General features: G+C 32.9%; 1 protein-coding gene across 14 annotated transcripts in view; it reads left to right on the top strand.

Moving 5' to 3' along the window:
• DLG1 (discs large MAGUK scaffold protein 1) overlaps window positions 1-21552 on the top strand; it is a 280465-nt gene that overhangs the window by 71513 nt on the left and 187400 nt on the right. For 12 of the 14 annotated variants that reach the window (XM_045850849.1, XM_045850859.1, XM_045850858.1 and 9 more), the window contains exon 5: window positions 7631-7795. In XM_045850849.1, the coding sequence (XP_045706805.1) occupies window positions 7631-7795 (165 nt within the window). Of the gene's footprint in view, window positions 1-7630; window positions 7796-16516; window positions 16766-21552 lie in introns of those variants that run through there. The other 2 variants (XM_045850861.1, XM_045850860.1) reach the window with 1 other exon arrangement.

Below are 21552 nucleotides of genomic sequence, written 5' to 3'. Positions count from 1 at the left end.
GCTTTTCACAGCTAGATGTTACCTGAGCTCCTTTCTGGCTCTGGTACTATAGCCTAGGGGGCCCAGTTTGGGGTTTAGACCCCACACTTCTAAGAGGGAAATCCCCACAGCTGCTGAAATATCCCTCTGGCACTTCAGCTGCTACCTGTGGGAGCCCAGCCAGCCATCTCATATCTCCTCTAGTCATGTTGTACTGAAACTGTTTTTCTGTCTGTCTGTGGTTATAAGGCTTCTCTCTCTCTTTATTGTTCAGTTGTTTATTCCAGGTAATTTCTCTACAATTTAGTTGTATTTCCAGATTGGTCTCAGGAGGGTTGGTGTAGCTTTCACTTTTCCACCATCTTGGATCCCTCATAATTTATTGTAAAAGTTGATTTCTGACACTTTTCCCTATATTAAAACCTGGCCCTTTTATAATACAGCCAGGCTTCCCCTTAACCAGTTAGTTTTCTTTTAAAGTTGATGATATAGAAGTTTTAAACTTCATTCAAATGTATTAGTCTCTTTTTTTCTAGATATTATCTCTAACTTAGACTTCGCCATTCCAAGAGCGAGAACAGATTTACTCACGTTTTGTTCTAGTATTTTTTTGGCTTAGTTTTTATATTTAGGTTCATGATCCAAACCCTCTCCCCCTTCCTGTGTCTTAAAAAAAAACACAATGAAAATATGTCCTTGCTTCAAGTTAAAAAAAAATACAATTTGATTAACATTGTATCCTGCAACCTTGCTAAATTCAACTACTGTAGTACTTTTGTAAATTTCTTGGAATTTTTATTGTGAACAATCATGTCTTTTGCAAATGGAGACAGTTTTACTTCTTTCTTACTGATTTCATGCTTTTTCTTTCTTTTACTTGACTTCTAGTCATGGTTTTGAGGTTTAACACCATTTTGAATAGAAGTGAGAATATGAGAATCCTTACCTTATTCCCCATCTTAGTGGGGGAATGTTTAATATTTCACCAATAGATGTGTTAGTTGTAGGGCTTTAGTAAATTATTGAGTGAAAATTGTTCTGAATTTTAAGTTACTGAAAATTTAACACTGATTCATTGCTGAGAATGAACCAGTGTTAAATTGGGTCACATGTCTTACATAGGTCATATGTCAATGAAGTGATCATGATTTTTCTCCCTTTATCTGTTAATACTGAGAACTACACTGATTTTCACTTTTTTCAGATGTTTAACTTTGCCTTGGTGTGATAAATTCTATTTAGTCATGATGTATTATCCTTTGGATTATCCTTTTCATAGGCAGTAAAAAAAGATTCTTCCATATATTCATCAAGGGTGTTGGTCCATTATTTTCTTCTTTTACACTGTCTTTGTTGGGGCTTAATATGAACATTTTGTTGGTCTCATGGTTGGGAAATTTTCTTTCTGTTTTCTGAAAGACTGTATGTAAAAGATGTTTTTTCATAAAATGTTCAGTGGAGTTTACATCTGGGCCTGTAGTCCTCTCTGTGAGAAAAATTTTCATAACATTTAATTTCTTCAGTAGATATAGGGCCCACTCAGATATACTGTTTTATATTATATCAGAATATTCTGTGTCATAAGAAGTATCTTTTAAGGAGTTTCTTGATTTCATCTCATCTGTTGAATTACTTGGCCTAAAGTAGTTCATGATTGTATCTTTATGTCTTTTTAAGGTTTGTGGGTTTTATTTTGGTAATAATCTCTTTTTTATTCTTGATATTGGTGATCACATTCTCTTTTTCCTTTTTTAGTCTCTAAAAGGGTTTATCCATTTTGTTGATCATTTGATTTTATTAATATTCTCAATTGTTTGTTTTCTACTTCATTGACTACTGCCTATTATTTTTTCTTTCTTTCTCTTCTCTTGGTTTACTTTAGTATTTTGTAGCCTCTTAAAGTCAATTCTTAGGTCACTGATTCTAAACTTTTTTCCTCTAGTATAAGCATTTAAAGCTACAAAATTATTCTGAGTACTTGTAAAGTTCGGAAACAATCCACAAGATGCCTTTCTCTTCTGACACTAGTTACAAGTCCAGGGGTTCACAAAACCACGCTGAGGTTCAGTAATTGGATGGTAGAACTCATAGAATTCATTGAAAGCTGTTAATATTCCTGGTTATGGTTTATTGCAGTGAAGGATACAGATTAAAATCAGCTAAGGGAGAAACAAAGTCCAAGAAAGTTCTGATACAGAGAAATCTGATCAGATCACAGCATATGGGGGGTGCGGTGAGTAGGGAGAGGTCATAGGGGGAGTTTGCCCAAAGCAATGGTAAACAGCCTAGGAGGGGATTGGCTGAGAAAACTGAATGCCTCCAGAGCACTTGGAATTATGGGCAAGAAGATTTGAAATGGAACAAGGGTGATCGGGCTCTCTCTGGTTCTCGGACTCTTTCTTCTTTGAGAATGCCGATGATCATGCCACAGCTGTCTGCATTTCCTGATGGACTATATTTTCGATGGGAATGAACTCTGGGTGCAGCCTAGGATAAGGCTGGCCTGGCAGAGAGTGGCATGTTTATTCTTCTTTGGGTGTTCTGCAGGGGATAACCCCTGAGGAAGAAGTCTACCATTCTTCCAAAATTGTGCAACTTTTGCCTAAAGACTCCTTTCATTTATCACAAAACCTTTACCTCTGGAATTTTGCCTAGAGGGTGGTGGTAGACAGCAAGACCCCAATTGCTTTTGGGCAGCAGTTCCAAACATGGAGTTTCCAGTTGTCCTCTCTGTGTGTAGTCATGGACAACTTTAACTCTACTGGCAATGGTATGTGATAATACACACCAAATATTACCAACCAGAAAAAATCAACCCAAGTCTTGGTGTCCAGAGTTTTTTTTTGCCGGGGTGGGGGGGGCGGTGTTCAGTCACATCTATATGGTTAGCTACTCATAGAGCTAACCTGTCCCCAGCCCCTCTTAGAAATTGTGATAATACTGTATAACCCAAATCCTTCACAATAAATTACATTGTTTTACTATCTTGTGTGTCCCAAAGCTCCTAGGTAGACATTCATATCAGCAAGACATTCTAAGAGCTAAGAGATTACCTCCCAAGAGCTGAGAAAAAAGGCGAGATCTCTCTTTGGGCAAAGTTAAATTCTTTACACAGAACTGCTTTAGTTTTTATTCATCAAATTTTAATCTGTTTAGTTTTCATTATCATTTGGTTCTGAAATGTTTCCAGTTTCTTTCTTGAGTTCTTTTTTAAAACATGAGTTTTACTAGATATCTTATTGTTTCCAAGTTAATTCTGTTGTAGTCAGAGAATATATTCTTCCTGATTTCAATCCTTTTAATTTGTGGCTTGTTTTATGATCTATCTTGGCAAACATGTGCACCAAAAAAAAAATGCATTATTGTCAGTTGTTGGGTAAAATATACTATAAATATCAATTAGGTCAGGATGATTGATAGTTTATTCAATAGATTGCCATTACTGATACTTACATCAGTTGCTGTTCAAGGAGTTGAAATCTCTTACTAAGATTATGGAATTGTCAGTTTCTCCTTTTAATAATTTTTGTTTTTCCTGGTGTATTTTAAAGCTGTGCCATTAGATGTATACATTTATGGTTATTATATCTTCCTGGTGAATTAAATTTTTATCATTTTGAAATCTCTCTGTAAATAATATTCTTTTGTGTTGAGGTTTATCAGTTATTAATATGGCTACTTCAGCTTTTTATGCCCACAATTTACAGGATATTTCTTTTTTCATTTATATACTTGACTCTATCTTTGTCTTTATACTTAAAGTACATTTCTTGCTTTTTTATTCACTCTAATAATCTCTGCCTTTTAATTATAGTGTTTACATTTATTTACCTTTAGTACAGTTATCAATATGATGAGTTTAAGGTCTTATTCTTTTCTCTTTGTCCCCTTTCTCTTTGGTCCTTTTGTTCTCCCTTTCTTGCCTTCCTTTGTATTATTTGAATGTTTTTAAATATTTTCTTTTAATATAACTGTTGGTTTCTTTTTTCTTTTATTTTTTTTATTTCTCTTTAGAGAGGGCAAAGATGGGAGAAAGGGAGAGAAACATTGATGTGTGAGAGATACATCGATTGGTTGCCTCTCAGTTGTCTCTTGCATATTCCCACCTGGGGACCTGGCCTGCAACCCAGGCATGTGCCCTGACTAGCAATCAAACTGGTGACCCTTTGGTTCACAGCTTGCGCTCAAGCCACTGAACCACTGAGCCACATCAGTCAGGGCTGGTTTCTTAACTATATGACTTGTATTTTTTATTAGTTGCTATAAGGATTGCAATATATAGCCTTAGGTTTTAAGTCTCTTAACATTAATATTGTAGCACTTCACATAATTCAGAAACATTGCAGTTGTATAGGTCTGTTTAGTACTATATCCATCCCCTAACCCTACCATCCATTATGCTCTAGTTGTCATACATATTATGTCTATATGTATTAAATCTATATTAGATTTGCATTAAATCTACAATCTAACCTATTACCTATTATAAACCCAATAAGATTTGTAATTTTTGCTTTAAATGGTCATATATGTTTTCCTAAGTATATTACCTTTATTTGCTTTGCAGATTCAACTAGGGCTAATGCATTTAATAAGCATCAAAAGTTACAGGACAGTGCTGAAGCCAGAATTGGCTGCTAACAGACTCAACCAGTGAAAAGGTTTAGTTTCTGTGGGAGCAGTGGCCTAGGCAGCAGGGTGTATCAGAGTTGAGTAGTGTGACGAACTCCTGGTACTCAGATGGGGCTATAATAGTTCCAGTGATGGAAGCCAAAGTCAGTGAATCAGTTTCAGATTCAACTGGGGGATGAAGTAAGGGATCCATTCAGATTCCCTCAGCATCATTCAATATTGACCCATTATATCTAGTTTAATTTATTTCAATATGGAAAACCTACTAATTGCTATCAATTATTAATTATAACCAGTTAACATACCACAAAACTTCTATTTTTTACTGGATTTTCTTGGATATACTAGCTGAATAACAATATTTCCTATAAATATTGATCATTTTATCTCATTTAAATTTTAAACATTTTAAAAATCTGTGATTGAGTAAATTACATGGTTCAAAATTCAAAAGGTACATAAAAATGAAAAGCCTCTTTTCCATCCCTTCTCTTTAGGCACAGATTTCTTCCCATCAAGCAATTAAAATTATGTTTCATGTGCATCCCAGTTTTTCCATGTATAAGCAAATATGTGTATATTCTCCAAACCTCTACTATACACACATACAAAGTCTACACTGTTTTGAACTTAGTTTAGCCACTAAACATTTTATTCTGAAACTCTGCCTGTTTCTATACATAAAGATCTTTCTAATCTTTTTATGCTTTATGATATTCTCTTAATTTGGTTAGAGATTATTTGACAAGTACATTGTTTATATATTGATGGATGCTTAAATTATTTGCTTTACAAATAGTGCTACAATGACTAACTCTCTGCATATGTCAGTTGTACACCTAGGAATATGTCTCTAGGGTAAATATCCAAAAGTGGAATTACTGAAACAGAGGATATGTATATTTGTGATTTTGATATGTTGTGAAATTGACCTTCATAGAGGTAGTACCAGTGTATACTCTGTAGATATGTATGAAAGTGCCTGTTTTTCCCATGTCCTCATCAGTATAGCATGTTATTAAACTTAGATGTTTGACAGTCTGATAATGTGAACAAAGGTATGTCACTGTAGCTTTAGGTTACATTTATTCTTTTGCAAATAAACACCATTTCATACATTTAAGAATTATTTATTTCCTATTGAGAGAGAGAGTTACGAGGCTTTATATCTTTTTCTTAGAGGTTGGTAGTCTTTAGATGTGTTTGTGGAATTAGTCCTTTGGTTTGAAGTTACAAATACTTTTTGCTAGTTTATTTTTTGAATTCAAAGTTAAGTGATTTTTAAATTACTTAGTTTTATATTATAGTTAATATTTATATAGCTCTTCAAATTTATAATTACAAAAGATGTAGCTAGAAGAATCTCTGGTTTTTGTGGTCTCATTTTTTTTAATTTGAAAATTCATTTGGAAATTTTCCTGTTTTAGCTACCCATTTTCCCTTTGCTATTTATTGAATAATCCTTCTTTTATCCAGTGGTATTTGTTGGAAATGTCACTTTTATCAAATAGTAGTAAATTTCTTTCATTATAAAGTACTGACTTTCTTTTAAGTTTTAAAATTTGTTGTAGATAGTTCACACTCATTACTCCTTATTTGTAGACTTTATCCCTTTATTCTTCCTGGTTACTTTTCATGAATTTTAGTCCTCTTCTATTCCTAAATAAACAAACAAACATTTAAATAAATGAAAAAATTTCCTGATTGCCTTTTTCTGGGGATCGTTTACAGATAAAATATAGAAAAATTTAGAGAGGGAGATTATATCTTGAAGTTGAATCTTCCTGCCAAGAACATGGTCCATCTTCTTTCCATTTGGTGAAATTGGATACTTGGCTACTTCATATTTATTAATTCCTGGGCATTTTATCTGTTTTGTTTTTATTGCAAATGTATTTTATTATATCATCTGATTGATTAAATTTCCATTTCTGCAAAAATAATGTCACTGAGATTTTGATGGTTATTATAACGAAGTCTGTAAATTGATTAGAGTTGTATTGACATCTTAACAATATGAAGTCTTCTACTCCATGCACATGGGATATGTTTCCATTTATTTCTGTCATCTTTAATTTCTTTCAGCAGTTTTATAGTTCTCATTGTATGAGTCACCTGTTGGTTAAGTTCATTTAGAATTATTTGTTTTGATGCTGTTGTAAGTGGAATTGTTTCTATTATTTTCAGATGGTAGGTAGAAATGCAGCCTATTTTTGTGTGTTAACTTTGTATCCTGCTACTTTGCCAAATTCATTAGTTCTAACCACTTTTTTACTGAGTCTTTAGAATTTTCTATGTATATATGAGGAAGATTGTATCAACTACAAATGGATGATTTTACTTCTTCCTTTACAATTTGGATACCATTCATTTCTTTTTTTCTTGCCTTATTGTTCTGGCTATGACTTCTATTACTACCATATTTTGATATGGATATTGCGCTCTCATGTATAATGCACAGCCACGTTTTTGTGCACATTATACATGAGATTATTATACTCATTGTTATACCCATGGTATGTAGTCATTATACCCATGTGTAATGCACATCTTTTTTTTCCCCCTCAAAAATTTGGGCAAAAAATGCGCATTATACACAGCAAAATACAGTGTGTTGAATAGAAGTGGTGAAGTTGACCAAAATTAACCTCAGTTTGCATCCAAGTTTGCCCCTGGAAGTCGCAAGCCTTTTAACAGACTCCAAAGTTCAAACATAGTTACATCAGATTGTTCCTGTACAGTTGTTATGTAGATGGAAAGATATTCCTGGGGCATCCTACTTTGCCATCTTTCCAAAATCTGAACTATTTTAAATAATCTAATCATTTTACTTAAATATTGGCTTGACTTCATAGAAGGGAGGGCTATTTCTCTCTGATTTCATATGTTAAACTATAAAATACACTTTATGTAGTTAAATATTATCAATATTTGACTGGTTATGAAAACCATAATTTGAATTGAACTCACTTTGATTCTCAGAGCTTCTTTGTAGTTAACAGTTTTCTTTACTTCACAGAAATACCGGTATCGGGATGAAGATACACCTCTTCAAGAGCACATTTCCCCACAAATCACTAATGAGGTGATAGGTCCAGAACTGGTTCATGTTTCAGAGAAAAACCTGTCAGAAATCGAGAATATCCATGGATTTGTTTCTCATTCTCATATTTCACCAATAAAGGTAAGATAATTTTGGTGCTATGAATTATATAATACTTTTGTTACTGGTAGAGCTCATGCTTATAAAGACCTGTTTTTTCATGTAGGATTTTCCCCCTTGATCATTTCTGGCTTTTTAGCTATAGGGAATTTAACAATATTTATTGGCGTTCTAAAAACATTTTTATTTTATTTGTTTTTATTTTTTTTAGACTGTGCTAGACATTTATTTTCTTCGTAGATTTTAGAAATTTGTACAAGTCGTGGAATTGGGGGTATATGAATTCTTTTTTTTTTTTAATCAGTTATACTTGTCCTGCCTTTTTTCCCATTGCTCTCCTCTACCCTGGTATCCCATACACACACAGTCAATCTTAAAAGATGTTTTATAAATGAATTTTAATCGGTGGTACTGTCTTTAAGTCTAAAAATTCCCATGAAGGAAATAACCATTATATTTCAAATACCACACATTGAAATATTTTGAACACTTGTTTTAAATATTAGTAGGTACCGAAAAAGTATTATTAGTTTCTTTGAAGTCCAGTATGTGGCTTTACCTGATCCTGTTATCTGGCCTTGTCCCTCAGAAATGACCACAATCCTGGTTTCTTATAAAACTCTACCACATATTTAGTCTCTGATTAATATATTGTTTATTTTGCTGATCTTGAACTTGATACAATTGGAATGATACTGTATATACTCTCAACTTGTATTTTTTTATGCTTTACATTATGTATATTCCTGAGACATTATTTTTGTTACCGTTTTATTTTATGAATATACTATCATTTATTTTACTTTTGATGAACATTGAAATACTTTCAAATTATTACCAGTATAAAAAATGCTGTTAAAAACATAGATTTTGCATACACCTCTTTGTTGGTAACACCAGATTATTTTCCAAGGGGTTGTATAATTTACATTTTTAGCAGCGGTATATAAAAGTTTTCATTGATCCGTATTCTCATCAACACTTGGTATTATTATTTTTGCCATTGTTTGGGGTTGCTCATAGTATCTCATTGTGATTTTAATGTGTTTTTCTGTTTGGTAATGAGGTTAAATATATTTGTTGCTCATTTAGGTTTCCTGTTCTATGATGTGCCCTCCCAAGAATTTTGCTTATTTTCATATTGGGCTGTCCTTTTTACTGATTTGTACAAGTTCTTTAGATATTTTGGGTATTTTGTTGGTTCTATATATTGTGACTAAGGATTACTTCTTATTTGGTAAAACTTAACCTGGTTTTTGTAATTTTCTTCAAGGGATGATTTCATATTACTGGCTAAAAAAACTTTTATTATATTTTTCCCATTACTGTTTAGCCCCCTCATACCGCAGTCACCACACTGTTGTCCATGTCAATTAATACTTTTTCCTTTTTTGCTCAATCCCTCCAACCCCCACCTCCTTCTGCCCATTTAACTGTCATCTGTTCTCCAGCTATGAGTCTGTTCCCATTTTCCTTGTTCAGTTTGTTCATTAGATTCCACATATGAGTGAAATCAAATGGTACTGTCTTCCTCTGATTGGCTTATTTCACTTAGCATAATGTTCTCCAGACCCATCCATACTGTCACAAAAGGTAAAATTTTCTTCTTTTTTATGGCTGAGTAAATATCCCCTAGTTGTTTTATCCACTCATGTATTGATGGACACACTTGGACTGCTTCCATATCTTTGAGATTGTAAATAATGCTGCACTGAACATAGGTGTGCTTTGTTCTTTCAAATTAGTGTTTTGGGTTCCTTCAGATATATTCCCAAAAGTGGGATTGCTGGATCAAAAAGCACATCCATTTTTAATTTTTTGAGGTATCTACATACAGCTTCCCATAGTGGCTGTAACCATCTGCATTCCCCCCAACAGTAGAAAAGGGTCCAACCCCCTTTTTCCATATCTTTGCCAATATTTGTTTGTATATTGATTCATTGATGATAGCTATTCTAGCAGGTATGAGACGATATCTTGTTGTGGTTTTAATTTGCATTTCTCTCATGACTGGTGATGTTGAGCATCTTTCATATGTCTATGGGCCATATGTATGTCTTCTTTGGAGAAGTATCAATTCAGGTCCTTTGCCCACTTTTTAATTGGAGTGTGTGTGTGTGTGTTGAGTTTTGCAAGTTATTTGTAAATTTCATATATTAACCCCTTATTAGATGTATTGGTAAATATGTTCTCCCATTCTGTGGGTTGTCTTTATTTTGTTGATGATTTCCTTTGCAAAAACTTTTTAGTTTGATATATTCTCATTTCTTTTTTGTTTTGTTTCCCTTACCAGGGAAGATATATCAGATAAAATATTGCTATGATCAATGTCCAAGATTTTGCTGCCTGTGTTTTCTTCTATGATTTTTGTGGTTTCAGGTCTAACATAAATCTTTGGTGATGTAAGAAGGTGGCCTAGTTTCACACGTCCAGTTTCCCAATACCATTTATTTAATAAACTTATCTTTAGCTTGCTGTATGTGTTTGCTTCCTCTGTCAAATATTAATTGACTGTAAAGGTGTGGGTTTATTTCTGGGCTCTCTATTCTGTTCCATTGATCTGTGTGTCTGTTCTTATGCCAGTACCATGCTGTTTAGATTACTGTGGCCTTGTAGTATAGTTTGATAATAGGTAGCGTGATTCCTCCAATTTTGTTCTTCTTTCTCAGGATCGCTGTTGCTATACAGAGCCTTGTGTAATTTCACATAAATTTTTGAAATTTTTATTCTAGTTCTATGAAATACATCATTGGAATCTTAATAGGAACTGCATTGAATCGATAGATTGCTTTGGTGGTTAAAATTTTTGATAGTTAAAATATCATTCCAATTTTCTATTAACAGTTTTGCTAGGTTATTTTTTCTAGGAAGTTGTCTATTTCATATTTATTTCAAAATATTCTGAATATCTTGGATTTTTTTTATCCATAGCATATTTAAGTGTGCCTAGCCCCTTTTTCATTCCTAACATTATTTATTTATACTTTTCTTTTGTCCCTGACCATTCTTGCCAATGGATGGTCAATTTCAAAGATACTGTGAAAGAACCATCTCTTTTTGAAACATTTTCTCTTGTGTTCCTCCCCATGTGCTGCCATCCCCTCCCCCTTGTTGTCATACATATATATACACACATGTATGTACATTTTTATGTACATATATAAATATAAATGTTTGATAGCCTTTATATCAATTATCAATTAAAGATTGTGTTTGGCAGAAGTAATCTTGATCTTCCCTTGAGAGATAAATGAGAGATACAGTTGGAAAAAATAAGTTGGCTGTTAGTAAGAGTCGGTTCTTTTATCTTATCCCCCTTTCTTTTATCATGTTATTTTTTTGTTTCCTGCTCTCTTTGAGTTTTTCTGTTTTGCTTTTTGTTCTAGTTTCTCAAGTTGGTTATGTATTGCATGATCAGCCTTTTCTAATAGTATTTGAGTTTGTAAATTCTTTTTACATAGAACTTTAGCTGTATCCTCCAAGTTTTAATATGTAATGTTTTTTATTATTCTGACATTTTCTTGTATTTTCATTATGGTGTTTTTCTTTGTTTCATGAGTTATTTAGAAATGTGGTTCTTAATTTTTAAACATAGGAGACACTTCTTCCATATCTTATAGGTTATATTTTTTTATCTCTTTCTTTCTTGTTAGCTTAGAAGTCATTTGTTCTGTTTCTCTTCCTTTAATGGTTATTTTATAAATTTTTATAAACATCTTTTTCAGAAAATTGAAAATCAGTAGATATCTTTTACTCTCATTCTGAACAACGTAAGAAAAACAATTGAAATTTAATCACTCCTGCTCGCTTTACATGCTGTTCTTGTCTGTCTATGCCTATTTTCTCTTGACTGAAATTATATGCTGTAACCTGTTTCTTACTTTAGGCAAAAAACCCTGCTGGGTATGTGTAAGTCTTTTGTTTCTCATGTTTTGAATTTCTGGTCATTCCAGTTGTTACAAACTATCCAAAGCCAGTTTGCACACACCAAACTAACTCCTCCTGTTTTTTGACAGGTGTTTTGGAAGTTACTTCCATATGTATGCAGATTCTGACCAAAAGTAGCCAAATAGCCAGTATGCATAAAGTATTTTATATAGCCTCTTTAAATATGATGGTGCCTCAGTTCTCTGCTGTCACATAAAATGCTCACTCTAGGCAAATAAAGCAGTATTCCAAAGACAAGGTTTTGTTACCTAAACTTTCCAGACCATTTAGGGATTAAAATCAGCAGGGAATTATGTGAAATGGTCAGAACAATAGGCCAAACAAATAAACGATAGGTTTTAATCTAGATGAAGTGATAGGGAACACAGTACATGCATAGCTTACTGTGGGATGTTGCAGTGATCAATGAGGAAAGAAAAAATTAATTCTTTGCTTTTGCCTTCAATGTCGAGGAGAATTATGTTTACACTAATACTATGTGCAAAGTAAACATAGATAAGAACCACTTGCAATAGAAGACAGAACAAAGTATGTTAATCAGGCAGTTATTTAAATAAGTATATTTCCTAGCCTGTACATATTTCATCCAGTAATAACAAGATTATTATCAAATGAAATCACTAGTAGCAATTGGCAGTTTTTCAAATATTGTGAGAAATGGGGGTATTAGAGGAAGGGACATAAGCAAATAATATATGCCTAGTGAACATAAATGATACAGAAGTAGGATATTTCCCATTTTGAGTACATAATAGGCACTTTTGAAATCAACTTTGTTTTCTCATCTCTGGAGCATATTGAAATATTGTTGAAGTTTATTTTACCTTTTTTGGATGTACTAAGATGAACATATGGTTTGTATGCAATTTGACCACTAGGTGGTGCTCATAAAGAAGGGATTTGTATATACGGCTCTATTATTAACCTTTTTCAGTTAAGTCTTATCTTAGTACAGTTATATGTTTTGGAATTTAATAGGCCAGATTGTAAAGATAAAAGGGTAAGGAAAATGCCTGTTATGCTGCATTTACAGTACATTAGTTTTGCAGTTATGTACTTTGTAAATTTTTTTGGTATTTTATAGTTTCAATATTGTTTTTTCTCTTCTCCTTCAACCCTTTTAAATTTCTCTCTAGGATTACCTCACCCTTGCCTTTGTTATTATACCTAAAGACTTCTGGGTTTATTTTTGAGTTTGGAAAGGTGTACAAATTGTTTAGGGCCTATACTGTATAAAATTTTTAAGTCTTTTGCTTCCATTTAATGTTATAAAATAAAAACTCTCACAGTCATAAATCTTTCATAATTAAATTTTAGGTTATGTAATTCACTAAATGGGATGTACTTAGTTTACTTCTCTTTGTTTAGAATTCTATAGATAATATTATGATTCTGATAAAAAATTAGATTGTACAGAAAAATGAATGTTAATGCTTTATATATCATATTAAAATGTTAATAGTAATTCTTTTTGATGATTTAGACATTGTGTATTACTTTTTTTATTTTATTATATTAAACAGACTTTCCAGGTTTCATAATGAACCTAAATTTTGTTTTAATGGAAGAGTTTATCTTTAAGCCCCGCTACATGAATAGGGCTACTGTAAAGCAGAGATCAGTAAGGAGTTGGTTGCCTTATGCCTTTAATTAAATCATATGAATCCAATCATGATGTAGGTATATACCATATTTTTGGACCATAAGATGCACCTAGGTTTTAGAGAAAAATAGGAAAAAAATTTTTGAAGCCAAAAATATGGCAAAATATTTAATAATATAAATAACATAGTATTTCACCAATGTAAATGTAAACAGAACTCAACAACAGCATTAACAACCATTATTCCTCCCAAATTTGGGGCGGGGCAATGTCTTAGAGTCCCAAAAATCTGGGTACATAGTTTTGTACACATATATTGAATATGGGGCAGCAAATGAGATGAGCCTAAATTTTTATATCTCTTGTAAGGGGACATTTTTGTAGTTGCGTTCTTGTTGTCAGTGGATTTGAATAGGAAATCTAATGCATTGAGAAGTATTTCTTCTCCATAATTGGGATATATAGAATGGAGTGATCTGTCAACTTTATTTTTATTTTTTAAGTATATTTTATTGATTATGCTATTACAGTTGTCCCAATTTTTTTGTCTTTATATCCCCCTCCTCCCTGCACTGCCTCTCCACCCTCCAGCATTCTGCCCCCCCTTAATTTATGTCTGTGGGTTGTAATACAAGTTCTTTGGCTTCTCCATTTCCTATACTATTTTTAACCTCCCCCTGTCTATTTTGTGCCTGCCTATTATGCTTTTATTTCTTGTACCTTCCCCTCCCCATTCTCCCCCTGCCTCTCCCCACTGATAACCCTCCATGTGATCTCCTTTTCTTTGATTCTGCTGCTGTTCTAGTTTGCTTAGTTTTTGTTTTTGTTTTTTTAGGTTCAGTTGTTGATAGTTGTAAGTTTGTTGTCACTTTACTGTTCGTATTTTTTATCATCTTCTTTTTCTTAGATAAGTCCCTTTAACATTTCGTATAATAAGGGCTTGGGATCTATCAACTTTAGATTGTTCCCAAGCAAGAAATATGGTGAACAAACAGTTTACTGTTTCTATCTGTGCTGGTATTATTTGCAGCTTGAATAGGAAATTGGTGTTCAATATCCTCATCTAATCTAGAATGACAGAATCTGCCTTCCCTGGGTTTTCATCAGACATGGATCAAGGCACATATTTTGAGACCAAATCAATTAATACTGCATTTGTATAAACCACACTAATCAGTTCTTCATAATAAGTACCTAGTCCACAGTAAAACTTTAATTTTCTTCAAGAGGTTTCATTTTTTTTCCCTTCTCTGTCAACCTTTAGTGTTTTGCTGTATTCCCCTGCCTACTAATGTATGGGGCCAGTCTGTCTAGGGCCACAAAATTGCCAAGTACTGTCTGTACAGCCCTTGAGAAGAAGCACCAAACTTTGCTCTAATCTCTGTCACAAAGCATCTTACTCCAAAGAGTCCCACATGACTCTCTTTCTTTGCTGGGCATGTGTCTGGAATCGCAGAGGCATCATTAAGCATCTTGCCGAATCAAGATTTGCAGTGGACGTGAAGATGGTAGTTTGCCAGTGCTACTTTCCAAGTAGGCATTTAGTTGATGCTGGTAAGCATATATCACATAGTAAGCAAGGTTTTGTCATATGTCCACATCTGAAAAAATTTCCAGGGCTGAGATTGGGACTTAATGATGTATTTATATCAACTTAAAATTGAATTAGTCATTAGTAAATTAGTTAGTATTTTTACTTATGTATTTTTAAATGACCATATAGTGTATTCTATACTAATGTAGTATTGTGTTAATAGGACAAACTTAGGAGTCTGGTTCTCAGACTTGAGTGTGCTTAAGAGTCACTTAAAGGAATTTTTAAAAATGAAAATTCTGCCCTGGCTGGTGTGGCTCAGTGGATTGAGCATTGGCCTGTGAACTAAAGGATCTCAAGTTTGATTCCCAGTCAGGGTACATACCTGGGTTGCAGGCCAGGTCCCCAGTGCGGGGTGTGTGAGAGGCAACCTCACACTGATGTTTTGCTCCCTCTCTTTCTCCCTCCCTTCCCATCTCTCTAAAAATAAATATTTTTAAGAAATAAAATAAAAATGAAAATTCCTCAATCCCCCTTGCTCCTGAAAATTCTGATGGGGAAGAGGAACCAGTCTGGTTTGTAACCAGCACCCTAGGTTATCCTGAGGTGGACTACAGTGTTGAAAAACACAAACCTAGGTATTAGATCTCAGAAAATACCTGTTTAGCAATCAAGCAATATTATTTTGTGAGCCAGAGTATTACTTATATAGTGTTGGATAAAGCATGTTCCATTGGTTGTTTAAAAATTTACCTTTAATTCTTTGTATTTTTATGAATTTATAACTTTATGACCTTAATGTTTATAGTATATGGGATGATGCTGATAATAACAGTTCTTTTTACTACAAAAGTTCCAGAAACCAAACATTTATTTTGCTAATGAATCTGTTTCTGCCTCCATACCCAATTATAAAAAACAAATAATATTACATAAAATGATTGTGTTACCTTGCAGATGGATTTCCCTTTATTATTAAATCCTTGGAGTTTAATATAGGGAATATCTTTTAAAAATTTAGAACCAGTGCTAATTAATGTAAACTCCTTCCAGATGTAGAAATTTATGTCATTGACAAAGGTTTGTTTAATAAAATTATTTTAAATGATCAGAACTGTTGGCAGAGAATCCTCTTGTATTTTAAAATTCAGTTCATATTTATAATTTAAGCAGTAAAAAGGCCATTGGATTTTACTATAGACTGTGATTGAAACGGATAATCCAGGGTTTCTCCACGCAGTACATTAAATCAGGCAGCTCCAAAGGGTCTTGGTAGTTCAGTGTTTATAACATCCTTCTTTACCTGCTAATCGACCTCACTTCCTGAATTTCAGTCCATCTAGTTATGAGCTAACAAAAGAGCAGCTTTTGGTTCCTGCAGATGCTGGTGAAAAAATAATCATGAGAAAGAAATCCACCTTATGCCACCTTTCTTGTCTGCAAATATAAACTCAGCCATCATGCAGTTAACAGGTACAGAGGAAAGAAGACACAAGCTCTTTCATGGGAAGAAATTACAGAGAAAATGAGCATCATTTCTCAAGGTTTTTATTTTCTCTGATCTACAAGTGATGCTGCTGTAATTCTAGCTGCAGTTTTTACCGATCATTCACCATTCAGCAGCTGGTAGAGAAGTAAGAACTGCTTGGCAACCACCTGCAGGGCCGCAGAGATGAATTACATTTTCGGGAACAACACACTTCTGTACTCTCGTGCCAGTCGAGGAGGCAATGCTAGCTCTAGCCATGGCTCAGTAGGCCCAAAGCAGAAACACTGGGCAAAAAAGGGCTCATCAGATGAACTGCAAGCTGAGCCAGAACCTTCACGCTGGCAGCAGATAGTTGCATTTTTCACTCGAAGACACAGCTTTATTGATTGCATCTCGGTAGCCACCAGCTCCACCCAGGTAACATAACACTTGTTGAAATTATTTTCAATATATTTTGGTTCATGTTTGCTTTGAAAAAATGTACTATTATTGGTTTTTATTATTAAAAAATATAATCTGAAAAATATAATACTCTGAAACCTTGGATATGCAGAAATGTGTTTTTTTTGTCCATTTGTGTAGGTCTTCAGCATGAAAGGGGGAAGAAAAAATATTTTCCCTTTTGATCTTATGTAATGCCAAACAAAACAGTCTCAGGTTCTGTTGAATAACTTTGCAAATAAAAAGCTATTGATATATAAATTAAAATGTAAATTGATATTGCTTGTCTCCTCTTTAGACTGTTAAATGCTATAAGGTATAATGTCTGACAGCAGAAATTACATATTTAGCTTTTTGTATGTCATTAGATATTATTATAGTAATAAGGTGAAAGAAGATAAGTTGAAATATTTTTTTATTTTCTGTTTTGAGAATAGATTAAATTTAATATAGTGAATTGAAATTGTGAAATACTATTATTATGTGTATCCTTATATCTTAAAATTATATTAAATTATGGTTTATTCAGGGAATTTAATGCATCCTTCCATTTTTATAAATATATATTACTTAGGGTTAATTTGAAAGCAATAAACTTGTGTAATTACACAATTATAAGAATATTTTTTAAATAATCAATTGACAGTTTAGAGATGAGCAAGCACTAAAAGTCTCTGAAATTAAAAAAAATTTTTGAGGAAATGAGTATTGAAAATAAGCAAAATATAAAATTAATAATTCAAGTGAAATACCTATTGGTATTAAAAGAGGGTTGGGGTAATATATTTGAATATATTTTAACATATTCATTCAACTTTCATAAAAATGAAAGGAAAAATAGTCTAATTTAAAAACAAGGTGAGAATGCTTTTTTCCTTTGACATCAGTAATATTTAAATTAACAAAATACAAGGTCTGGCACAAATAATGCCCCTTTTTTTATTACAAAATCATAAGCATGTTATTCTGTAACATAACAATATCATGCTCAAGCAACCATATATGACATTTTAGGTGAAATTTCAAATTAAAACTAAATTATTACGCCCATATTATTGCCCTACCAGCTACCCCCAAGCAGGCATTACTTCTGCCAGACTCTGTATGTACACATACCCTAGGGCTTTTAAAAAATAAATTTCTTTAAAACTTAAAAATATATGTATAATTAGAAGCAGTACAATAAGCCTAAACTGTCAACAGCTTTTCTTTTAGTTACTAGAATTACCTTTCAATAGTTTGATTTTTAAACACTGTCAGATTTCTTAAGAAATTCTACTTACTCTTCTTTCATGGTTGAGAGAAATGGAGTTACTAGGGCTAGGAAGAGTCATAAATTTTTTTTATGTAGGCACTAAGATTGCTTATAATGAAACTTATTCAGAGGCAACAACTTACTTAACTCTTAGATTAAACTGCCCCCCAAATTTAACTTGCTTGATTTTGACTGTGATTACACATATCAGAAAAGGGTCGCAAAGACTAAAGTTTGGCATTGTTATTCATTGAAGATGAATAGTAAATGATATTTTTTATTGTCAAAAGAAAGATATGTTAAAACATTTTTAACTTTATAATTTACAAAAATATATAATACTATATATGTATACAGACACATATACACTGCCATTGATAATATAATTCATCTTATTAAGGGCATACAAATGAAAAGGCAACTATTGAAACCTCAGAATTACATTATACTTACTTAGGAGTTAAAATAAAAGGTTGCTCTTCTGTATTGCACTAAAATAAAGTCAGAGTTTTAATACAAACTATTTGCAGTTGATCCTACAAAGTCATTTAAAGTTTTTTCCCCATTTGATTCAGATCATTTGTGTATACTAATAAATGACTTGTTTTTATTTCTTTCAGATCTTTGCATTACTTATCTTTTTCATTATCTTTGCATGTCATCTTTAGAAGGGTAGACATTTGGTCAAAGATTTTGGCTTTCATTTCTTCTGCTCTGGAATACCAATGGTCACTTTTTATTATATATATTTTTCTAACTGAAAACTTGGATATTTTATATATACAAGTCTTTTGTGCTGTGTCACTGGAATTCATTTTATTGGATAAGATATAATAGGACTGAGAAAGCATTAGACATAGTTGGATCTTAGTTGATGCCAGAATATATTTTTCTGTTTCATCTCCTAATGGCTGGACGTTTTATTTTTTAGCAGTAGAAGAATTTCTATATAGTGAAAAAATAAAGTAGATTAATGAAATTTCTCAGTGGAGCATGTACTATATACCTATGGATATAGTAGTATGATATTGATAGAGTTTTGTTATGTGATTGATAAATAACCACAGTGATGACAATGACCAGGTCTCCTATATCGCTCTTGTCAGAAGTATTCTTTTTAAGATTTGATACCAAGATTAGCTTTGAATCTAATTTCTTATAACTACACTACATGATATACCTGGCAATTTGGAGAGTTGTTATTAAATCAAGTTTTATTAATTTGAAAGTCATTACTCTGATTTAATACCCCCTCAGATATCCTCTATAAATAAAATTTTATTTTCCTTACAGATTCATTTAAATGGCTTGTCTGTTTGAAGTATTCATTTTCATAACTGAGATTATATACCCAGTGCTACTATAATATCTGGAACTTAGTAGGAAGTCATTAATGTTTTTTTAAATGATTAGGAAGGCAAGTAGTTATAAACTTGTAGAATAGGGCTTGTTATATGGTTGGTGCTCAATAAGTGTTTATGGAGTTTATTAATTTCTATGTCAGTCACCTGGAACCTTTTAGCTCATGGCCTTCCAAAACATGGTACCTAGTCTGAAACCACTTGGATAATTATGTTTATTGGATTTACTCTCTTCCCCCGTGTCTTTACTTATTCATAGCAATCCATCTCTTTCTCCACTTCCCTTTTATTCCCCTCCATTTTTCATATTTTCTTCAAGCCATAAATATTCTCCATGCCCCTGATCTCTCCTTACCTTTTTGAGTCCCCACTCAATGATGATAACCATACACCTTATAAACTGTTTCTAATATTTGTCATTTGGTTGTATCCCAAAAGTTTACATTGTGGGTTTTTGTTTTTCTGTTTGTTGTTGTTTTTTTTAATGTTACATTAAGATGAGTTTCTTGTGAATTATTTTACTTTGCTATGAATTTTTCTGTTGGGGGCTTCATACTACTTATGTTTTGGAATAGTTACAGAAAAAGTGGCCTATTCGCTGTCAAGTCCTCTTTAGTTTCACATCACAGAATTCCTTCTCTTGTGTTTAGGATACTTGATGCCAGTGTGTTCCTATCTAACTTAGCAAATTCAAGCTCTGTTCCAGTCTAGGACAAAATTTTATATTGGGTTTTTTAAATTTCAGTACAGTACTTCTAGACTCTCATACCTGATTAGCTCTTAGGTAAAAAGTTTTATCTACTTGGTGATATTTGTGTTTATTAATGAGAATAGCAGTTGTAAAATTTGAACAGCTGTGAAGTGGTAGGTCACTTTGAATGTGGATTTACCAACTATTCCTATATTTTAGACTACTTGAAAATTCCCTAACATGAATCACTGTAAATGTTCAAATTAGGTTTGCCCATTCCTCAAAAATTGACATGCCAAATTAAACTGAAAACAGCAAAGTTCTGTTCCCAAGAGTGAATGGAATAGACATGATGACTTACAATTGGAAAAGAGCAATTTTCTTTTTATTGAATTTATTGGGATGACATTGGTTAATAAAATTATAGGTTTCAGGTGTACAGTTTTATGATATATCATCTGTGTATTGTGTGTTCACCACCCCAAGTCAAGTCTTCCTCCATCACTGTTTATCCCCTCTGTACTCTCTTCTGCCACCCCCCTCTCCCTTTTCTTCTGGTAATCACCATACTGTTGTCTGTGTTTATGAGTTTATTTGTTTATTTTTTGTTTCACTTTGGATTTTTTGCTTAATACCTTAACCTTTTTCACCCAGCCCTGCAACTCCCCTGACACCTGTCAGTCTGCTCTCTAAAATTTTAATGAGTATTAGGCACATGAATTAAATAATCTTTTCAGAGGGAAAAAATAAACCTGTTCTAAATTAAAATATAAGAAAACTCTGTTCAGATATCCATATGGAATTGTATATAGTTTGTATAAAAAGAATAATAGTGTTTTAAACAAATATAATCTGGATTAGAAAGGATTTGATTTTTAGAGTTATGCTTTGGATATGTTGCCTCAAAAAAGATAAGAGTATCAACCTCATTGAGTTAATTTATTACATCATTTAATATATTTACCATACCTAAAATAGTGCCTGGCAGCTATTATTATTTTATTATGTTTTTTTATATTGCTTAACTTGGATAATCTTAGACAAATTCAAATACAGATAATTAGGAATTATAGCACCTAGGGTAATGTAGTTCACTCAAGCATTCAGTAAATAGTGTTGACTAAGTTAACAGTAAGTGTAAGCTGTACACTTTAAGAATTACAGATCTTAGCACCCTTCAATTGCAAGATTTAAGGGAGGGGCCCCAAAGAGCACCTCAGATTCTCCGTGAGACCATGAGTTCCCTGCCAACCCTCCCAAAATTTCTTTTTGCAAGTAGCTAAATCAGTCACAGATAGACAACTAAATTTAACTGACTTTCCACATTTTACCGACTTCCCCCAAGCATACCATCAGGACCAATCTTATATTCCACATTCGTTTTAAACTTAATTTCTGAGAGTACAACCCTCACAAAAAATGAAACTTTTATCTGTCCCATGTCTGCATTATGGGA

Source organism: Phyllostomus hastatus, unplaced genomic scaffold (genome assembly GCF_019186645.2).
Source record: "Phyllostomus hastatus isolate PE091 unplaced genomic scaffold, TTU_PhHast_1.1 phas_contig_86, whole genome shotgun sequence".
Lineage (NCBI taxonomy): Eukaryota > Metazoa > Chordata > Mammalia > Chiroptera > Phyllostomidae > Phyllostomus > Phyllostomus hastatus.
Note: the sequence above shows the minus strand (reverse complement) of the source record. Positions and strands in the feature narration are given on the sequence as shown.